Below are 21,143 nucleotides of genomic sequence, written 5' to 3' on the forward strand. Positions count from 1 at the left end.
AATATCCCTGCCCACCTGGGATATTTCCTCCCCAATACCCCTGCCTGGGGTACTTCATTGCCCCCCCCCCCCCCCTTTCTGCCCACGGTATTCCCACCCCCCAAAAAAACCCCCCAACTCCTTTCCCCACCAGCCCACACCCCCCATCATGCTGCCAGCCATGAGACAGAGGAGATAAGAGGTTACAAATCCCGGAGCGAGGCTTTATTGGGCCCCAGCCGCAGGGGAGGGGGCAAGTGGGGGCCAGGGGGTGCAGGGACCCCCCTCCCCCCCCCAGCCCCCAGTACCGACCACGCTCCAGGGCTCAACACTAAAACGCCGACAAGAGACACGGAATAACTTAACGCCTGGGGCAGCGTCCGTGGGGTGGGACAGACCCCCAGCGGGGGATAAGGCTTGCGGGATGGGGGGACACACGGCCTTATGCTCTGCACCCCCTCCCCAAGCCAAAGCTGCAGCCTATGCGGACTGGGGGGAGGTATGAAGATGCAGGATCAGGCCCCTGCGCTGCTTTGGAGAGAAGAAGGAGGAAGGGGAGGAAGAAACAAGGTCCCACCGCCCCCATTCCCACCACCGTATGTAGCCTTGGTGAAAGCAGAGGGGAGCCCTGCACCCAGGGAAGGGGGACGCATGGGGGGGGGGGAGGGGGGGCGAGTGTGTCCCAGGGCACCAGGACGTGTCCCGGTGTGCAAGGACGTGTGTGGGACACGGCCGGAGGAGTGTCTGCATGGAGGCGGTGAGACCAGCAGCGGTCACATCGGGGAATGGGGGTGGGGGGGGGGGGGGGCACATTTGGGGTTCATCCCCATAAGCGTGCAAGGCACGAGCGTGCAAGAGCCGGGCTGCACACCGGCGAGCCCGGTGAAGTGGACAGGAGCGTGCAGAAGCCAGCGCCGGGATGCGGCCACGGCCAAGGGGGATTGGGGCAAGGAGAGATGCACTTGTGCAAAAAGTCAAACACCGGCTCTCGTGCTCCCCTCGCACGGGGGAGGCCGGGGGGGGGAATGGGGTGGGGGGGTCAGTAGTACTTCTCCGGCTCCTGCCATTTGGTCACCCAGTGTTTCTTGCGCCGGCGAGGCAGGAGGCCGCCGGACTGGTAGCGCTGCTCCTGCCGGATCCTCACCGCGTGGTACTTGGGCATGATCCGGTAGTAGCGGGTCCGCTGGAAGAAGTCGCACTGCGAGGGGAGAGGGAGGGGAGAGGGTCAGCGTGGGGCCGGAGAGGGTCAGCGTGGGGCCGGAGAGACCCCAGAGCCGGCAGAGAGAAGAGGCAAAAGGGAGCAGCAGTCCTGGAGCCGCTCGGAGAGACCCCACGGAGCCCACTGTACCCTATAGGGACCTATAGAACCTGGCAGGAGAAATGAGGCAGTGAGGAAGAGGAGAGGAGGCTGAAGAGGAAGAGGATGCCGCTGTAGCCGGCCCCCAAGGGGCATTACCAAGCGGGTGGCGCGGGCGCCCGGAGGGGGGGCAGCAGGGCTGGCCCCCCCATTAGTAGTCATCCGTCAGCCGCTTGGTTTCCGACGGCTGGATTCTCATCTCCGCCTTCTGCCCCTTGGCTTCGTACATGGCCCGCGTGTTGGCCCGTCGGAAGAAACCGCACTGCGAGGAAGGAGGTGACAGGGGTCAGGGGGGGACAGGAGAGGGGCCGGGGGGCTCCTGACCACCCCCCGTGGGGTGGGGGGAGCGGGGCAGCTCGCTGCCCCCATTGCACCCTCACTCTGATGCTCGCCCCTGGGGATGCTGCGGGTTGGGTGGACCTGCAGAGCCACGTAACCCCTCCTGGCCAGAGAATGGGGTGCCCAGGGAGCTGGGGGGGGTCCCCAGGGGGGCCAGAGAACCCCCCCCGCCAAGTCCCTGCAGCGCAGGGGGAGGTGGGAGCCACGGGCTGAGGAGGTGCCATCGTCCAGCCCTGTTTTGGGTGGGTTTTTTTGCAGCACCCTAAATGTTTTGCAGCGGGATTCTCTCTGCTGCTCCTCTTCCTCATCGCTCAGCAGCCGGGGATCTTCCACCCACCGCTTCCGAGCGTCCCGCAGCCAGGCGGGGAGGATGGCAGCCACCAGTGACACGAGCCCATCAGGTCTCAGCGGCACGGCTCCTGCACCCCCTTCCCGGGAGGGGGAATCCAGGCACCCCCTCACCTTCCAGAGGAGGAGGATGATCAGCCCCAGTAGCAGCAACCCGGCCGCCACCGACACCAGCACCAGCCACAGCGCGATCTCGGCCGGCTGCTCTTCCGTCAGCTCCGAGTCCACGTCCACGGAGAACTGGAAGGGCCGAGAAGAGCCTCGTCAGGGGGAGAGCTCCCAGTGGCCCCAGTCCCTCCCAGCCTGTCCCAGTAAGAGCATCACTCACCCGCACCGTGTGGTTCTTCATGTTGATGGTGGGGATGTGGGTCCGGAGAAAGAGCGTGGCCGTGCCGTCCACCTTCACCCGGTCAAAATCGCTGTACTCCTGGGGGGGCACAGATGATGGAAGGGGGGAGCCATGAATGACAGAAGGGGCAAGGGATGGGTGTTAGCTTCTGAGCTGAGACCTGGCAAACTCAGTGCCCTGTTTCAGCACGATCCCCAAGGGAGCAAACCCAGCCTTGACCCCCTCCATCCCCAGGCTGCGCCGCGGGGCCCCATGCTGACCTCGATGAAGGTGCTGTTCCACACCCGGGCACGGATGCTGAAGGTGGTGGGGTGCTGGGTGTGAAGAAGGGGGCACTCGAACCAGATGCAGCGAGCGGTGCCCTTGGAGCAGCTCTGGGACATAAGGGAGGGAGGGGTGTCAGGGGGAGAACCAGAGTCCCCAACGCAGCGCGCTGGTGCCAAGAAGCAGCGTACGCGGCCGTCCCGGTGGGGGGCACGTGCTGCTGGACCCCCTCCCACCCCCTGAAGCCCCCACTCACCAGCACCACCTCCGACTTAGCTTTCTTGGCAGTGGCCAGGGTGATGGGGGGCTCTGCCGGCTCGGGGGCCTCCAGCTCCCGTCTCTGCCGGGATGGAACCTGGTCCTCCAGCAGCTGGGGGGGGGGGGGGGACGGGACACACACGAGCCCCATCAGAGCCCGGGCAGCTTTGCCCACCTGGGGGCTGATGGGGCTGGAAGTACCCACGCAGTGGGACAGGGACACATCCCCCCCAAAGGAGCAGGGACAAGGTCACTCACGGTGAGGTTGAGGGGGTTAATGACCCCCCCGGGGGGCTGGCAGGTCTCGTTGCTGTTGACGAGGATCTCGGTGGGATAGAGGAGCCATTTGCCGTTGGGGATCTCGTAGGGCCACTCGAAGCCCAGCAGGATGGTGCCCAGGGTGCCCAGTGACTCGCCCTTGGTGGTCACCTGCAAAGCAGAGGGGGGGGATGGAGATCGGCACTCCTGACCCCCCCCCCCCCCGACCCACGGACACTGGCTGCCCCCCAGCTCACCTGGAAATCAAAGGCGAGGGGGCTGCCCACGTCCTGCTCTCTCCGCATGGCCGACTCGCCCACCACCGTCCCGCTGAAGTGGGACTGGGCATGGGAGGAGGCTCTGGGGACAGGATCACGGAGGGGGGGGGACACACACGACACAGGCATGGTGAGCTGGGCAGAACAGGCAGGGAGCATCTCTGGGGCATCCCTCTGCCCCGTTCCTGGGACACGGTGGGGTCGTGCCCACTCCCGACGCAACCAAATTTAGGTGGGGTGGATGGAGGGGATGCAGAGGAATGGGGGGGGCACAGCCTTGCTGCACTCACATGGTCAGCGAGGACTGGATGCTGTAGTCCACCAGCAACTTGGCCAGCACGGGCTGCAGGTCCTCCTGGGTGCTTTGCCTGCCAAGGCACTGGGGTCAGCATCTCCCACCACCGAATAGCTCCCAGCCAGTGTGGGGCAGCCCCCCCCCTCCCAGCAGGAGCCACAGGGTCCCTGTCCTGTCCATCCCAGGAGCCCTGCCTGCTTTCCAGTTCTTCCCGGATCAGCAACGCCACCAGATACGATCCCCATCCACCACCGCGCTTCCACCAAGCAAAAAAGAAGCCGACGTCGCTCCAGGCACCCTCTTCCCAGCCCATTTCCACCCACCCAGGGACACTCACGTGGACAGGTCCAGCCACACCGAGACCTCCCGTGTATCCAGCATGATCCCAATGGCCTCGAAGGTGATGATCAGCTCTGCCTGCAGCACAGAGGGACCGTGGAGCAGCTCAGCCGGACCCCCGCCTGCCTGCCAAGCCCCCAAAAAGGGCTGGAGGGTGGCTGGCGGAGAGCACTCACCCTCTGGTTCCTCTTAAAAGGGTTGCCCAGCTCGCACAGCACCGTCTCTGCAATGGTACACGCTCCGCTCTGGGGAGGGGAAGGAGGATGAAGAATATCCCGGCAAAGCCCACCCCGGTTCTCGTCCCTTCTTCAGCCAGGGAGGGGGATGCCATTGCCTACCGGGCGGACGGAGGAGGGCAGCAAGCTGGCCGGCACGGTGACGTTGAGGAGCGCCTCGTGGGCATCCTCGCCGTTGGAGGGGGTGGTGGGCACGTTGGTGATGTTGATGCTCAAGTAGAGCTTCCGCACGTCCCGGCTGTACTGCAACACCTGGGTACCGTTCAACCTGTGCAGAGACCGTCCTCCGCTCAGCACATGGGTGGCCCACCCCAGCGGGATGGGGAGACACCCCCCCTGCTTCTCCCAGCACAGCCCAGGGTGGGCTGAGGGGTGACCTGGGGCCGAGGGGATGGCACAGCGGGTGGTAGAGATGGATGGGGACCCGGGGGGACCCGCTGTCACCTGGGCAGGGGTTGGTTCTGGTCAGTGACAAAGCTGCTCTGGAGCTGGAGGTTGCTGTAGCACTTGTTATCGGAGCCGCATTCCTTCTGGAATTCAATCTGGAGGGACAGGGACGTCCCCATGAGCCTTCTTCCATCCCCCAGGCCAGGCTCGCTGCAGCCCAGCATCTCCATCACCCCCCTCCCCGGCACCTTGGTCTCATTTTCGTGGGACTGGTCCTGGTTGAGGACAGGGAAAGCATCGAGGGACTGGGGGCCCAGCTGGAAGGTCCTGGGCTTCTCCACCAGCGAGTAGTTCATGGAGAGCACGATAGGGTGCAGCTTGTCTCGGATGTTGTCCTGCGGGGTGGCAGAAATCACGGCAAAGCCTCGGCTCCCTCCCCGACCCCCCCTCCAACTCCAGCCAGGCAGCCCCCGGCCACAGCTGGGGTACCAGCTCCTGCTCACGAGACCCAACAAACTCATCACAGGAGGGATAGAGGGATGGATGGAGGAAAGGATGGATGGAGGAAAGGATGGATGGATGGATTTCCATCTCTTTTCCTGCTGTTCCCAAGACCCTCCAGACTCCGCCATCCCTCTCCCCATTTCCCACGAGCCGGTCCCCCAGCTCCAGTGCCACGTGTAGAGCAACCCGCGGTGCACGCACACACGTGTGCGCTCACGTGTGCACAGACACACGTGCGCTCGCACACGCTCACCAGTAGCAGGAGCTCCTTGGATTCACAGCGGGTTTTGGGCATGGGGAAGATGCCGCGGTAGGTGGCAGAGTGGGTGCCCAAAAACCTGACCCTGGGGGGGTGCCGGTCCTTGTCAGCCTCCAGGGTGTACTCCAGGGCTGCGGGGAGAGCAGAGTGCCGCGGCGTTGCACACACGCGTGCACCCAACGCAACCCCCTGTGTGCACACGTATCCCCTGCACACCCACGCGTGTGCATCCCCACACGCCAACACGCGTGCATTTTCCCTTAAACGTGTGCTCACACACGTGTGTCCCTGTGGACGCACGCACCCTTGCACAAGCGCTAGTGAACATCTCCCCCCCCAGCGCATTCCCACGCCAGCACCCCCGGACACTCACTGATCTTCTCCTTGTACTTGGGGTCTCCAGCACTCTGGTTGTAGGAGAAGCAGACGGTCACCGTGATACTGGAACAGGGAGGGGGGGAAAGGGGGCCGTGAGCGGAGCCGCCAGCACCGCAGTACCACGAACGGGACCCGGCCGCACCGGGATGGGGGCTCACCAGGAGTCAGATGTGCACCGGGCAGGGTCCACCTTGCTTGGGGTCACCGTGAAGGTTTTGTTCAGGATGTTGATCACGGGTCGAGCTCTGGGCAGAGACGGGGGTCAGCTGAGCTTCCCCCCACCCGCAGCGGCACAGTCCCTCTTTGCCTAGTGCCGGTTCCCAGAGCCGGGTACATCGCTCCGTTCCCACCGCTCCGTGCCCACCTCGCCGTCCCGGGGTGCTGGCAGAGGCAGGAGCCATCCCTGGGAGATGGCAGGGAAGGCAGAGGGCTGCGGGATGCCCACCGGTACCAGATCCCTTACCTGAGCAGGACGATCTTCTCCGCCAAGCTGCCCACCAAGAGGTCGGGGTAGGAGTTCCCGTCCACGTCCAGCCCCCCGCTCAGCGAATACCCGAAGGTCTGCATGCTGGCGGGACCCAGATCCGACCCGCTGATCACCTGGATTTGGGTGTGGGGGGGTGGGATGTCACCCATTGATCCGGGAATCTACCTGCTGCATCCCACCCCAGAGCACGGAGCGCTCGGAGGGGATGCGGAGCCCCGCAGCCCCGGTGAGGGGCTCCCCACGGGGGTCATTACCTGCCGGGGTTTATCCAGCAGCCCTTCTGCGCTGCTGTGGTAGATGTAGACCTTGCCGTGTCCCTCGAAAGGAGCCCCCACAGCGATATCTGTGGGGAGAAGAGCAGGATCAGCCCCGCAGGGATGGGGCTGCCCCGTAGTACGCCTCCACACCTCCTCAACCCCTCTTCAATCCCCCCCCCAACTCCCACCCAGCCCCTCTCATCCTTGAATCCACCCCCCCTCCCAAGATACACCCCATCTCCTTCTCTTCACCCCAAACCTCTCCAGAGACCCACACCCCCCTAAAGTGAGGTCCCCTCTTACCTGAAAACACCCCTAACCCAAAGACCCCCCCCCAAAAAGGGTCCCCAGCCCCTCACCCTGAAAGCCGTCCTGGTTGATGTCCCCAATGCTGGCCACGGCGAAGCCGAAGGCGGAGTAGCTGGGGCCGGTGAGGACCAGGCTGGGGTGGGACTGGAAGCCCCCCACCTCGTTCATGTAGACATACACGGCCCCCCCCACCTCCTGCTTCCGCTGGAAGTAGTACGGGGCTCCCACCACCAGATCTTGCCACCTGCGGGGCCGAGGGGCCGGTCAAGGTTGGGGGCTGCGACACAACCCCACCCCGACACACCAGACCCCCCCCCCAAAAAAACCCTCCCCACCCCTAAAGCTGCTCCCCTCTCCCTCCATGCTATGACCCACAGAGACCCCGCTTGAGCTGCAGGATGTCCCAGGTGAGACCCCCCAAACCCGCAGGAGCTGGGGGGGGTCGCGGCCCCCCACCCTCACCCGTCGTTGTTGAGGTCTGCCAGGGCCACGGCGCTGCCGAAGTAGGAGCCGACCTGGTGCCCGGGGAGGAGGAGGCTCCTCTGCAGCGTCTGCTGGGGGCTTCGGCTCAGCAGGTACACGGCACCCATGTGCTTGTACCGGGGAGCACCCGTCACCACCGTCACCGCGTCCTGCTGCAACACCGCGCTGCCCACCTCCGCCGTATACCCTGCCACCAAACGCACCCCCCCCCACCGCCACGGTGAGATGGGGGCCAGCACGGTCCAACATCTCCAGACCCAGTGTCCCCCCCCACCATGACCACCTCCAGCCCCCACCCCACAGAACGCCACGGTGTCAGCACTACGCCCCTGCTCCCATCATCCATGGGGAATGGGGGGGGTCTCCAAGCCTCCCTAAACCCCCCACCCCTTCAAAATCCACCCCCAAGGTACCCCCTAAATCCACATCCCCCGAAACCTCCTCCTTGCTCCAAATCCCACCCCCCCCAAGGGGGATGCCCCCAGCCCTGCTGCCCCCCCCACCTATATAGGTATTGCCGTTCCTCTTGTTGGGGTAGGAGAAGTCGTGCAGGTCCCACATCTCCCGCTGCAGCATGTAGTCGGTACCTGCAACGGAGCGGGGGGGTTAACTCCGCAGTGGGGGGGGGGGGGCAGCCCCTCACCCCCAGCTCAGTACCCGCTCCCCTTGCACGCCCGCAATGCGCGTGAGCACGCACGCGGCCGGACGCGTGTGCACGGACACGGTCACCCACGCGTGGAAGGTTTGCGTGGGTGTATAGATAAGCACACGCACGATACGTGTCGGGCACGCTCGGGCACATCCACACGCACGAGCACGCAAATACGTGCGTGTACGCGCACTCGCCACGCGCACGTGGGCACATAAGCGCACGCAAGCGTGCGCGCCCGTGCGTGCTCCAATGTTCACGCACGAGGGGATGCCCCGTGGGCGTACGGACAGCGGGTATCCCCGGGAAAGGGGGCTGCCCACCCTTGCCCACCTCCCCAGGCACACGTACCTTGCCAGTTATAGGCACCGGGCGCTCCGAAATAGATGATGTTGGCGGTGAAGCCGGCGCTGGTGCCCATTTGGCACATGCCGGTCTCGTCGGTGTCCGTGTTGGAGTTGCACATCTCGTTGTGGTAGGTCTGCCACTCGTCGCTGATGTTGAGGCGCAGGTCGTTGCCCCGCACGTAGCACTTGCCCACCATACGCCGCTGGTCCTCGCTGCCCGACCACAGCACCTTGGTGTAACGGTGAGCGCAAGCCTGCCGGGACAGCCCGGCATCTGCTTTCAGCATCTGGTGGCACCCCTAAAAATTAGGGGCCACCACCCCCTGCCCCTTTGTGCTACCTCTGCCCCCCCATCCTGGCAACATACGGATGCTGCCCTGCCATTAATGCAGCCCATACGTCGCAGAGTTACCCTGCCTACGACGGTCTATAGGGTATGACGCTGTCCTGCCACCCAAAATGCTCCGGAGAGCTTCAGTCCATCCACACCAGCCCACCCTGCCAGGAAAGGGGGTCCGCACACCCCATCACCCCACAGCTCCCAGTCCCAGGAGAAGCCCTACGGTGCCCTCTGCCCGGTGCCACCGCGCCGGGGACACGCGCGAGACCCACGTGAAACCACCGGCAGCTCCCTGGTGCCCTCGAGCAGTCGCGCGAGGTGGCGGCTCAGCCCCGGCACACGCGTGTGCGAAGAATCTGGGCGCGTGTGCGAAGAATCGGGGCACGTGAGCGAAGAATCGGGGCGCGCGTGCACTCACCAGCACCCTCCCCGCCGGCTGCCGCTGGCTGGCCACCGTCACCCCCAGCCACATATCATCGATGATGGCTTTGTCCGGTTCACCTGGGCGAGGAAGAGACGGCGTGAGAGTGGGGATCCCCTGCACCCCCAGAATGCCGGGGGGGGGGGGAGGTGTTTTGGGGTGCCCCGGGGCACTCACGTACTCTTCAACTCGATGTCGAGCGGTTGGCAGTCGTTCCTGAAGGCGGTGAGGGGGCAGGCGTAGACGGCACCCGTCCGCGTGCCGTTTGCCGGCTCCACATCTCGGGGGGCTCCCACCAGCAGCCTGGGGGGCAGAGAGGGGGTGGGTGGGTGGGGGGCAGGGGGGAGCGGCAGGTCCACCCACCCCAATGCCCTCCGTGACATTTTGGGGGGGTGGAAAGCCAGGCAGGCTGCCCCAGGGGAGAGGGTGGTGGGGTGCGATGGTGGCCAGGAGGTGCTCGCCCGGAGCACGTCACGCCTCGACACCCCCAAATAATGGGGGACAGCAGACCCCTGGCCCCATCTCCAGAGCAGGAATGGGGGTTCCTCTTGGATGGGGGTGCGTGGGGCTGGCAGCAACCAGCCTCTCGCTCCCAGCACGTGGGCGCATGAGCACGCCGAAAGGTCTCACGAGACGGCAAAGGGACAGGACCCCCCCCCGCTGCGGGTGGGGGACAGACGGACGGACACGCTCCTTGCAGGACCCGATCCCAACCCGGGCTCAGGACTGAGCCCCCCCATCCCGGTGTACGGTGGGCTCAGGAACAGGGGGATGAGGCTGACGCCCCCCAAACCTCGCACGCCGTGCTCGCCGTGCCGGTAGGGAAAGCAAAGCGGGGAGCAGTTTGGCACGAACCGGCCGACACCGGGGGCCCCCCACGCCTGTGTAAACAGCCGCAACCCTTCTCGGCCAACCTTTGAGCCGACGGCAAAGCCGGGGCCTCCACGGCACAGCTGCGGCGTGTCCGGCAGACAGGCTCGCCGCCTCCGGCCGTCGTGCCGTGGAATGCCATGAGAACTGGATGTCCCAGAAAAATGGGGAGAGGCGGGGGGGGGGGGGAGACCCTTCAGGAGTGGGGAGGGTGAGCTGGGACCAGCTCCAGGAGGGGCACACGCGCATCCCTCTTCCAGGAAAGCGTCTGGGTTTGCGTCCCCTCCTTTGGGCAGAACTGGGGGTCCTGGGGAGAGGCAGCACCCTTCCGGGGGGGGGGGGGGGTGACTCAGACCCCTGGAGGGGCACAGACATCCCGGCTGAGTCACAGTGATGCCACGCAGCAGGGGGGGGTGGAGGGCATTGGCATCCCTGGATGGGTGCCCAGGCTGGAGATGCAACACCCGCAGCCCAGCTCCACGTGGACTCATCCCCCAGGGGCTCTAAGGTGATGCTGAAAGGGACCCCAGCACCCACCCGAACCCCCCCACCCCCCCCCCACCCCAAGGGAAAAGGCTGGGGATTCCAGGTAACAGAAGGGCACAGGATCCGTAGCCCTGCCATGGGCCTGGGTGACGAAAGGAGGACCCGGAGTGTCTGGGGGGCTCCGGAAAGGCCAGCCTTTCCGCCGGGAAGTCCTTTGGGATCACGAGGACAATGGCGCGGAGGAGGCACGGCCGCACGGTGCCAGCAAAGGAAGCGCGTCCTCACTCGTAGGCAGGATGAAGGCAGTCTGCCGAGGCGGGGGGGACAAGGCACCCAGGTAGTTGCCACAGCCCCTAGACCATATCACAGGGCACTGGTGTAATGAGCTGGTCAGTTCTCAGCACGGCCAGCCCGGCTACCGGCAAGGACGGGGGTAAATTTGGCTGTCCCCATCCCACTACCATCGGGAAGGGAGCGATGGGGAAGGCAGAGCTGAGCAATGCGAGGCCGGGAACGCGGGCGCGTCCGGGCAGCGCCGGGGCGGCTGACTCAAAGCCCAGGCGCAGGAGGAATGTGGGGCCCCAGGCAGCCCCCGTCTCGGCACGTCAGGGGCCCCCCCCCACCTCCTCCATGCCCGCCCGGCCGCTGACGGGCACAGCCGGCGGCATCGCTCCGGCTGAGTCAGCCAGATGCTGCAGGTGGGGGGGTATGGCATCACTCAGCCAGAGAGGAGCCCCCCCCAAGGGGTGTAATGATGGGGGTTTGAACCCCGTAATGGGGGGGGGGGGGGCTCTGCTCCCCCCCTGCCGGGGAATGCTGGGCTGGGGATGCCAGCAGCACCTGCATCCCCCCCCCGGTAAAGCGGGACCCACCAGGTGTGAAGGTGAAGTCGTTTCCTCCTGACTTTTTCCAGCCTGGCACAAAGAAATCTGCCCCCCCCCCCAATTCCTGTTGCGTGTCCCGTCCCCCCCCCCCATACACCTGAGGGACGCGGTGGGGACAAGGGACACCATTATCCCCATTACCTGAAGGAGAAGTGACTCAGTGCAGCCGTGCTGTGACTCAGGGCTGGAGGGAAAAGCCCAGGGGGGGACACGACACACATGGGGGGGGTCCTGCTCCCCCCACCCTGAGCCCCAGCAGGACCCGCAGCCCTCGGGTGCTGCCCCACCGTCAGCGTGGCTCCTGGGGGACAGGGACATGAATTTGGCTCCTTGTCTGGTCCAGCCTCTCCGGGTGGTCCTGGCTCAGCCAGAGCCTGGCTCCAAGCAAAGCCATTCCCAACCACCAGCGCTCCCCACGGCTGTGCCCCGTGGGTCCCCGGCAGTGGGGGGGGGGGGGGGGCCGGTGGGAGCCGACCCAAGCCAAGCAGCTTCGGCGTCTCGCTGCCTCCAGCCAAGACTTCCCAGCGTGGCAGCCCACCCGTGGGATCTGCTCCTGGGGTGGGGGGGGGCAGCTTGTGGGATGCTGAGAGAGCTTCACTGGAGCAGGGGGGGGGGGATATGCACAGACCCCCTCCTATCCCTCAACCCATGCATGCCCCAATGTGCCACGCAGCTACCTCGAGTCCCAGGAAAACCAGAAGCCGGGATGCTGGGGATCCCATCTCAGGGAGGCCAGGACCAGTCTGTGGCACTGGTCCCACTCGAGTAGGGGGGGGGGACGGACACGAGGAGATGGGGCTCAGCCCAAGCCCTGTGCTCAGACAGCAGAAAAAATGGAAAAAAGGCAGGGATGGTCAAACAGCAGCAAGAGGGGGAGGCTGGGAAGGGAGGGAGGCAGGAATGCGAGAGGCCGTGGCCCGTCCTAATCCGCCCTGGTAAAACGGGGCAGTGGTGGGGGGGGGGGATGGTGGCGGGGGGGGGGGGGGTGGGGGGCTCCCCGCCAGTGCTGGCTGAGCCAGGAGAGGCGGCTGCGGGATGGTCTTGGCACCACGGCACTGATCGGCCCCGAAATTTGGGGGCGGGAGAGGTCTGGTGAGGATGGCGAAGGGGGAAACTGATGGGGACACCGCAGCACAACCCCCCCCCCCCCCCAAAGCCCCCCGCTCCCCTCCCTGGGGTGGGCGCCAGGCGGGGAGCAGCTGGGCAGCGAGCGCAGCACCTCATCCATCTCCCGACACGTTCGAGGGGCTACAAGCAGAAGAGTGGGCTCCGGCCCAGCACCCCATCCTGCTCCATCCCATCCCGTCCCTGGGCACAGGGACCCCCCCTGCCTCCACCTTTGAGAGTTCAGCTCCGTTATTGGGCTGCAGGGCCCCCCCCAAACCCCCAAAGGCAGGCAACCAAGGGGTGTCCCTGGCATAGCCCACCTCCCCAAGGCTCTGGGCCAGTCCCAAACCACCCCCCAGCACCCCAACACCCCCCCCAGCACCACTATGTTTGCAATGGGGGGGCCCCTGCAATGATCAATTCCCCCCGGGGAGCCCTGAGCAGGCAAATCTGCCGATGCCCGCGCCGAAAAGGAGGTGGGAGAGGGGGAGATGGCTCCTCGAAGCAGCGAGGGATGGATGGACGGACAGGATGGATGGATGTGACCCCCCCCCAGGCGCCGGCCCCACCACGGCACATCCGTCCCCCCTTCGCCTGCCAAAGAGCCGCAGCCCCATAGGACCCCGGCGGCTTTCGCCGGCCCCCAGCCAAGGCGGGGGGAGCGCAGCCAGGCCAGCTCTGGCAATCGGCAGAAAAATTAGGCAAGGGGGAGGAAAAGCTGGGAATTCAGCTGGCCCTGCTGCCGGCTATGCTCTCCTCCTCCCCACTGGCCAGCTGGGACAAGAAAGACCCCCAAGCATCGGACAGAGCCCCCTGCTCCCCCATGCACACGGGAGGGAAACTGAGGCACCCAGAAGGTTACAGATGTGGGTGCTGCCTCCTGCCTCCCCCCCGGCTGCAGGTACAGGGTCCCTGGCACAGAAGCACCGTGCCTCAGTTTCCCCATGTTGTTCAGGGACCACCAAACCCCCATGGGTCGGATTCCCCTGGCACCGCCGGGTCTTGCTGGCACGACCGCAAGCTGAATCACGTTCCCTGAGTCCACGGGAGCGGCCGGACCCGTCACGGGCAGCCAAAAGGAGTTTCTTAATCTCCCGAAGACCGATAACGCCGCTGCTTCCACCTCACCTTCACCTGGTCTGGGGAGGAGTGAGCAAACAAACCTTTGCATGGGCACAGCTCTGGGACATGAAAAACACTGCAGGGGTGGAGGAGGAGGGGGGGGGGGGGACAGGGGACGACAGGGGACTCCGGTGTCACACCAGCCATGCCAGCCTGGTCCCCCTCCCACCGGGAAGTGGGTCTCCCCACCCCACCGGGAGATCAGGAATGCCAGCTGTGGTCCGGAGCATCCCTCCCACCCCACTGCCATCCCAACACCTCCTGCAGCCGCACGGCATCGAGGCCCCAAAAAAATAAACCACACACCCCCCCCCTCCACCGCACCGAGGATGATGGTGGCAGGAAGCGTCCCTTTCCTGTCCCCACCCCGGTTGCAGCGGGGCTGCACCTGCGAGAGTTTGCCCGGCAAGCAAAGGGCAGGGAAAACTTCCATCCGCTGCCGGGACCGAAGGAGGGGAGCGGGTTTTCCCCCATGGTGCTGCAGCCCGGCTCAGCACCCCCCAACCCCGGCTTGTGGCTCAGCTATGGGGAGGAAGAGCAGGGCTGCCTGCCCTGGGATGGGGAGGGGGACATCTGTGCCGGTCCCACCTCACCGCATCCACCCGGAATGGTTCTGATAATCCAGTTTGGAACAACGGACACCCTCACGGATGGAGCAAATCCTGCGGCTTTTCCAGCTCTCCGCCACGCTCCTACCTGCACCGTTCCCCCAAGGCAGGAGCAAGGGGCAGGTAGCTCCCCCAGTTTGCAGGAGGACCATCGGGATACCGACACCGATATTTATCTCCTGCCACTTCCACGAGAAACCAAGTGCCCCCCCCCGGACCTGCCCGCAAGCAGCGAGCCGGGCCCTGGTTAGGCAGGAGCTGCCTGCACTCGCCCCGGCCCCCCTCCTGCCTACACCAGGCAGGCAGAGCTGCCCGCGCAGCCCATCCAGGTCCGCTGCCCGCACGCGAGGCTCCGTGGGGAAGCAGGGACACGCTGGGCATTCCACGGCTCCTTCACGCTCATAAGGATCCCCCTGTGTCCCCTGCAATGGGGATGGGCAGCTGGAGGGGAGGAGGGGGGGGGGGGGGCTCCCAGTGGAAGGGGGTGCAAATTTCCGCAGGGTTTTTACACTCCAAAGCCTTTCCCCCCCCAGACCGCAGAGCCTCCGCGCCTCGCCAGCATCACGCTCAGACACGCACGGGCCACGTGGCCCACGCTGGGGGATCACAAGCCTGTGCCGGGGCCAAAGGCCCCCAAATTCCTCCCCCCCGCCCCCCCTCCCCCCCCCGAAAGAGGGCAACAGTCAGTGCCAACACCTCGGGAAGACAGATGAGCCGATCTGTCCCGGTGCCAACCAGGAACCTGACCCCGATGTCCCCCTGCCAGCTGCTCCGATGTCACCAGAGCCGGGGAAACCCAGCTATGGATGGGAGCCAGCGTGTCCCCACGAGGAGGAGGGATCCCCGGGGGTGCTGGGCCGGGTCCTGTACCCCCGCAGCTGCTCCGCGGGGGAACGGCTTCACTCCCTCCTGGACGGGAGCAATAACAAGACATCCCACGGCGGGCGAGCGGCCGAAATGCATCTCTGGAATGCGGAGCAGCAGATGCCTCCGTCCAGCAGCTGCCACCGGTCCCTTCACCACGGGCACAGCAAAAAAAAAAGAGGGAACCCCAAGGGTCCCCCCAATCCCACAGCTTGGAGTTGCACGGAAGGGTGAGCCAGCAAAAACCTGTGCCCCGAAGCGAGAAAAAAAAAAAAACCAAAACCCCAAAAAACCCAACCCAACCCCTGCGCCGGCGCTTTCTCCCCAGCACGCACACGCAACTCGCACCTCCGGCTGGGAGGGATGGGAGCTGGGGATGCTGCCCATGGAGCAGGGGGGGGGGTCCAGCTGAGCCAGAGGTGGGGGGGGGGGGGACACACACAACAGCAGGGGACGTGGCGAGTGACAGCGGTGGGATTGCACGGGGAATGCACCGCCTGAAAAGGGCTTTTGTTGGGATTTTGCTCGACAGCAGGAATTACAGTTCAACAGGTTCCCCAGGGCTGCTGGATGGGGACGGAGCTTCGCCAACAGCCGGATAAAGTTGAAGGGGGGGACGCGAGGGGCTTCGCAACCACCCCGGGGAGGGTCAGCGTCGATGGTGCCGAGGTGGGATCCCACGGGTGGGGATGGTTCCCACCTCCCGGGGGGGTGGCCGCCAGCTTCCGTGCCCACCGGTGCTGTCACGGCGTGTCCCTGCTCTGGTGCCCAGTATCACCGGGGTCCTGTGCTGGGGGAGGGGGGGGGGGGGGGCCGCACAGTGGGTGCTCGGCACCCATGGAATAAGGGTGAGGGGGAAAACCCCAAGGTCAGGATGGGACCCCCTCCAATAAAGGGGTGCGGAGCAAAGCCACGAGCAGGGGCTAAACACGCGAGGAGCTATTTTCCAGTATATATCCCCCTTACCCAAGGCTCTGGGGCCGCTTTCTCCCACGAGGGACCCCCCCCCCCCCAGCACCCAAACCCCACGGGACGTCCCTCTCCCTGCACCTAAACCCCCACCAGCTCCTCCTCCCACGGTGGCGAGAGCAACCCGGGGACTTTTGCCCCCGCCCGTGGGACCCCCCCCCCCACACACACTCCGGGGGACCCTCCCCCGTTCCCCCCACCCTTAGGACACCGCTCCTCCCTCCAACCGGGGACCCCCCCACTCCCTCCGCACTCACAGACACCTCTCCTCCCGTTCGGTCTGACGGTGCAGCGCTACCGAGAAGCCGAAGAAACCGTCGGGGGTCGCGCCCTCCTTCAGCACCGGGAAGGTACGGTCCAGGTTGAAGGCGGCGGAACCGGCGAGCAACGTGCCCAGCACCAGCAGCAGCGACCCCGGTACCGGAGGAGGAGGAGGAAGAGGCGGCGGCAGCAGCAGCAGCAGCCGGCGGCACCGCGCCATGTCCCGCACCGGCTTTCCCGGAGCCGCCACCGCCGGACCGCGCCCCACCGGGGCCGGTGCGCTGCGGGGCGGGGGCGGGGCCGGGCGGGGCGGGCGGGCGCGCGCCCTTCCGGGCACTCCCCTTAAAGGGGCCGCGCGCGCACACGCAGCTCTTCCTCTCCCCCCCCCCCCCCCCCTGCCCCCCTCTTCCCTCCAAACCGGGCACCTGCGGGGGGGCGGGGGAGGGGGGGGGGGGGGAAGGGGGAGGGCGGTGCCCCGCGCGTGCGCAACGGGGAGGCGGGGACATACCTGCGCGTGCACGGAGGGAGCAGGCGCGCTGGAGCACGCTCCGCCCACTCCCACGGCACCGCCTCATCCCCCCCCCCCCCATCAGCCCACGCACACGCTCGCCCACCCGCCACGCGCAACCGTGCCCGCACACGTGGGACGGCTCCGCCCACCCCAGCGGCCCACCCTGGCCTGGTCCGGCCCTGGGCCGTGGGGGATGGGGGGGGGGGGCAGTGCCCCCACCCCAAAAAAAAGAACCCCCACGGGCCCTGCCCTGCACCCTGCGCTGTCCCAGGGGACCCCAAGGGTGGCACCCACCTCCTGGGACCCCCCTACCTGGGACCTCTACACAGGAGACCCCTCCCCACTTCGGACCCCCATGATGGATTCTTTGGGATGAGATTCCCCCCCCCCCCCTCCAAGGATCAGACCCCCCCATGGGGTGACACCCCCTGGGATGGGTCCCCCAATGACCAGACCCCCCCCCTATGGGGTGGGAACCCCTGGGATCAGACCCCCCCCATGGGGTGGGACCCCCTGGGATGGGTCCCCCAATGACCAGACCCCCCCCATGGGGTGGGAACCCCTGGGATCAGACCCCCCAGATGGGGTGGGACCCCCTGGGATGGGTCCCCCAAGGATCAGACCCCCCCCCCATGGGGTGGGACTCCCTGGGATGAGACCTCCAAAGATGAGACCCCCTGGGATGGGTCCCTCAAGGATCAGACCCCCCACATGGAGTGGGACCCCCTGGAATGGGACCCCCAAGGATCAGACCCCCCCCATGAGGTGGGACCCCCTGGAATGGGACCCCCAAGGATCAGAACCCCCTCATGAGGTAGGACCCCCTGAGATGGGTCCCCCAAGGATCAGACCCCCCCATAGGGAGGGACCCTTGGGATCAGACACCCGCATGGGGTGGGACCCCCTGAGATGGGTCCCCCAAGGATCAGTCCCCCCCCATGGGATGGGACACCCCCATCCCAAGGGATGGGACCCCCATTCCTGAGCTCAGCTCCCCCCCTCACTGCACCCCACCAGGAGGTGGGAGCGGGACGGGAGGGAGAGAAAATCCCCGGCCTCCCACGACGCCTTCCCACTCGGGAACGCCGGGAATGCACGGGCTCCCTGCCCGGTACGGGCTCCCGGGACCCTCCCGCCGGGGGTGGGTGCTGGGGGCTGCGGCACCCAGGGATGGCCGTGAAGACCTGGGTGGGGGGGTGGACAGACCCCCACCCTGAGGGCCTGGCTTGGGGGCAGGAGGTCAAGCCAGGACCCCGAGAGTGGGACCGGGGCCACGGGGGTGGGGACATGGCCACGACGTGGCTGCAGCCCACGTCCCTCCCGGGGAGGTGACACGGTCCCCAACCCCGACAAAAGTCACCGGGAGCCATCGTGCCACTCCCACCCGTGCCAGGAAACCCCTGGGTGGGTGGAGGGGAAAATATCATCGTGTCGTCCCCCCCCCCACACACCCACCGGGTGAGTGGGTGGGCAGCAGGATGTCCTGTGTCCCCCACCCCGCTGTCCCCGCGTCCCACAATGTCACTGGAAAGAGTGACGGCACAGGGGACAGTCCCAAGGGCAGCCGGCACGCGGTGCTGGCACGGGGCCCTGTCCCCCTGTCCGTTTGTCCCCCAGTCCCTGTCCCGATGTCCCCCGGCGTGGACTGGCCCCGATCTCGGCTCGGAGCACCCCGAACACCCACCGTCTCCCCAGGGATGGGGGGATTTTTGCTCTGGGAGGTGACACAGCCGGCGGCACGGGGACAAAGAACCCCAGCCAGGTGGCCAGGCCACCCCCCCCCCCCCCCCTTCCCCGGCTTGGGGACATTTTGGGGTGCAATGGGTCTGTCTCTCAGCCCAACGGGTTGTCAGGTGTTTTAGGGGTTCGCCCTGTGGCCTTGGTTGCCACCCAGGAGGGTGCTAGCACCCAAGGGAGGGGGGGGGGGGCAGCACCCCAGGAAGGGGGTTTGAACCCAAAGGAGGGATGTTTGCACCCAAAGGAGGATGTTTGCGCCCAAAAAGAGGAGCGTTTACACCCAAAGGAGGGATGTTTGCACCCAAAGGGGGGGTGTTTGTAGCTAAAGAAGGGTATTTGCACCCAAAGGAGCGATGTTTGCACCCAAAAGAGGGATGTTTGTACCCAAAGGAGGGATGTTTGCACCCAAAGAATGGTACTTACACCCAAAGAGGAGTATTTACACCCAAAAAAGGGTGTTTGCACCCAAAGAAGGGTATTTACACCCAAAGAGGAGTATTTACACCCAAAAAAGGGTGTTTGCACCCAAAGAAGGGTATTTACACCCAAAGAGGAGTATTTACACCCAAAAAAGGGTGTTTGCACCCAAAGAAGGGTATTTGCACCCAAAGGAGGGATGTTTGCACCAAAGAGGAGTATTTACACCTGAAAAAGGGTGTTTGCACCCAAAGAAGGGTATTTACACCCAAAAGAGGGATGTTTGCACCCGAAAGAGGGTGGTTGCACCCAAAAGAGGGATGTTTGCACCCAAAGAGGAGTATTTACACCTGAAAAAGGGTGTTTGCACCTGAAGAAGGGTATTTGCACCCAAAAGAGGGATGTTTGCACCCAAAGAATGGTATTTACACCCAAAGAGGAGTATTTACACCCAAAAAAGGGTGTTTGCACCCAAAGAAGGGTATTTGCACCCAAAAGAGGGATGTTTGCACCCAAAGAATGGTATTTACACCCAAAGAGGAGTATTTGCACCCAAAAAAGGGTGTTTGCACCCAAAGAAGGGTATTTACACCCAAATAGGACTATTTACACCCAAAAAAGGGTGTTTGCACCCAAAGAAGGGTATTTACACCCAAAGGGGGGGTGTTTGCACCTAAAGAAGGGTATCGGCACCCCAGGAAGGGTGCTTGAACCCAAAGGAGGGACGTTTGCACCAAAGAGGAGTATTTACACCCAAAAAAGCGTGTTTGCACCCAAAGAAGGGTATTTACACCCAAAGGAGGGATGTTTGCACCAAAGAGGAGTATTTACACCCAAAACCGGGTGTTTGCACCCAAAGAAGGGTATTTACACCTAAAGGAGGGATGTTTGCACCAAAGAGGAGTATTTACACCCAAAACCGGGTGTTTGCACCCAAAGAAGGGTATTTACACCTAAAGGAGGGATGTTTGCACCCAAAAAAGGGTGTCAGCACCCCAGGAAGGGGGTGTCTGCACCTCAGGAGCGTGTTTTGCACCCACCAGGGTGCTATCTGCACCCGAGGGTGGGAGGGGGGTGTCTCCCCCCCCCCCCCCAAGGGAGGGGTATTACCTGCCGGGTGGGGTATCAGCTCCCAAAGAAGGGGGTGTTGGCACCCACGGGGGAGTATGAGCACCCAAGGGTGCCAGCACCCAAAAAAAGGGGTGTCACCGCCCACGGAGGGGGTGTCATTACCGTAAGAGGCCACTGGATGGAGCCGTCCGCTCAAGGATGCTGCGGGGGGGGGGGGGGGGGGGCAGTCCGCCCGGTCGTGTCCGTGTTTCCCCCCCCCCCCCCCGCACCCTTCCCGCAGCTGTGGGGACACGAGGGGACTCCCGTGGGCACTGGCCGGGCTGCGGGGGCGTTTCCAACTGGGGCACCCACCCACCCAACCTTGGGGGGGGGGGGGTATGGGGAGGGGGGGGGGGGAACCCCTCCAACCTTGGGGGGGACACAGGGGACAGCGGGGGTGCTGGCTTGGCCCTATGGTCAGCCCTGCCAGCCCCCTCCCACCCGTGCACCCACCCACGGAGACCCCTGGGTGCCCCCATACAGCGACTGCTGCCCCCCCCCCCAAACTGTCCCAGTTCACCCAAACTGGACCACCCCCCCCCGTCCCCCCCTCCCACCCATGAGCTCCTGGGTTTTTGGGGTTCACCAAGTGCCAGCCTGGCCGAGAAGCCTCCTGCAGCCGCAGGCACCAGTGCCTCCCAGTCCCAAACTGGTTCAGGACCGCACAGACCTGCTCCCGGTGTGCGCCCCGCTCCCCAGCCGCGTTCCCCGGCCTGCAGCTCTCCAACCGGCTTTTCCTGCTGGAGAAACCCTCTCCCAGAAGGAACCAGCCCTGGTGACAGTCCGGCTGGAGGGACAACCTGGCCGGGGACCTGGGGGATGTCCCAGCGGCTCCTCCGGGACCTTGGGAAACCTCCCCAGGGAGGCCCCCGCGGAGCTCCAAGCAGGCCAGGCGGCAGGGCTGGGCTTGTCCCAGACGTTTCTGTCCCCTCTGAATTAATTCCTCAAATCTCAAATTACATTTCCCATGCGGGGAGGCGAGCCCGTGCCTTCACACGCAGAATTCTGGGTCACGCTTCGGCCTCCTGCCTCTTTCCTGGCTGCTTCCCTCTGGAACTGATCTACGGTTATTTCTA

General features: G+C 65.3%; 1 protein-coding gene across 2 annotated transcripts; it reads right to left on the bottom strand.

Moving 5' to 3' along the window:
* Positions 1-207: 207 nt before the first annotated feature.
* On the bottom strand, positions 208-16,589 carry ITGA3 (integrin subunit alpha 3). 2 transcript variants are annotated; one of them, XR_007506076.1, is made up of 26 exons: positions 16,289-16,589; positions 9,303-9,424; positions 9,119-9,201; positions 8,365-8,614; positions 7,868-7,951; positions 7,344-7,551; positions 6,932-7,125; positions 6,570-6,658; positions 6,292-6,428; positions 5,987-6,073; positions 5,824-5,891; positions 5,445-5,581; positions 4,936-5,082; positions 4,745-4,842; positions 4,403-4,568; positions 4,241-4,309; positions 4,063-4,142; positions 3,721-3,798; positions 3,410-3,512; positions 3,153-3,323; positions 2,893-3,006; positions 2,633-2,746; positions 2,352-2,450; positions 2,138-2,263; positions 1,436-1,598; positions 1,042-1,177 (listed from the first exon to the last, which is right to left on the bottom strand). XR_007506076.1 is itself a non-coding variant. In XM_049800920.1 (25 exons), exons 1-25 carry the CDS (start codon positions 16,510-16,512, stop codon positions 1,019-1,021), a joined length of 3,207 nt encoding a protein of 1,068 aa, XP_049656877.1. In that variant the 5' UTR covers positions 16,513-16,589; the 3' UTR covers positions 208-1,018. The 2 variants fall into 2 exon arrangements, 1 of the variants encoding a protein (XP_049656877.1); XM_049800920.1 differs by lacking the exon at positions 1,436-1,598 and having other exon boundaries at positions 208-1,177.
* Between the last annotated feature and the right edge of the window lie 4,554 nt (positions 16,590-21,143).

The sequence above is a fragment of the Accipiter gentilis genome, chromosome 5, assembly GCF_929443795.1.
Source record: "Accipiter gentilis chromosome 5, bAccGen1.1, whole genome shotgun sequence".
NCBI classification, from domain to species: Eukaryota; Metazoa; Chordata; class Aves; order Accipitriformes; family Accipitridae; genus Astur; species Astur gentilis.

Excerpts from the sequence above, each read along its gene's own strand:
- ITGA3 (XM_049800920.1), bottom strand. The coding sequence starts at position 16,512 with ATGGCGCGGTGCCGCCGGCTGCTGCTGCTGCTGCCGCCGCCTCTTCCT. Across the intron at positions 6,659-6,931 it reads CAACCAGGACGGCTTTCAGG|ATATCGCTGTGGGGGCTCCT; the intron begins GTGAGGGGCTGG and ends TTCTCCCCACAG. Across the intron at positions 3,007-3,152 it reads TTAACCCCCTCAACCTCACC|CTGCTGGAGGACCAGGTTCC; the intron begins GTGAGTGACCTT and ends CCCCCCCCCCAG.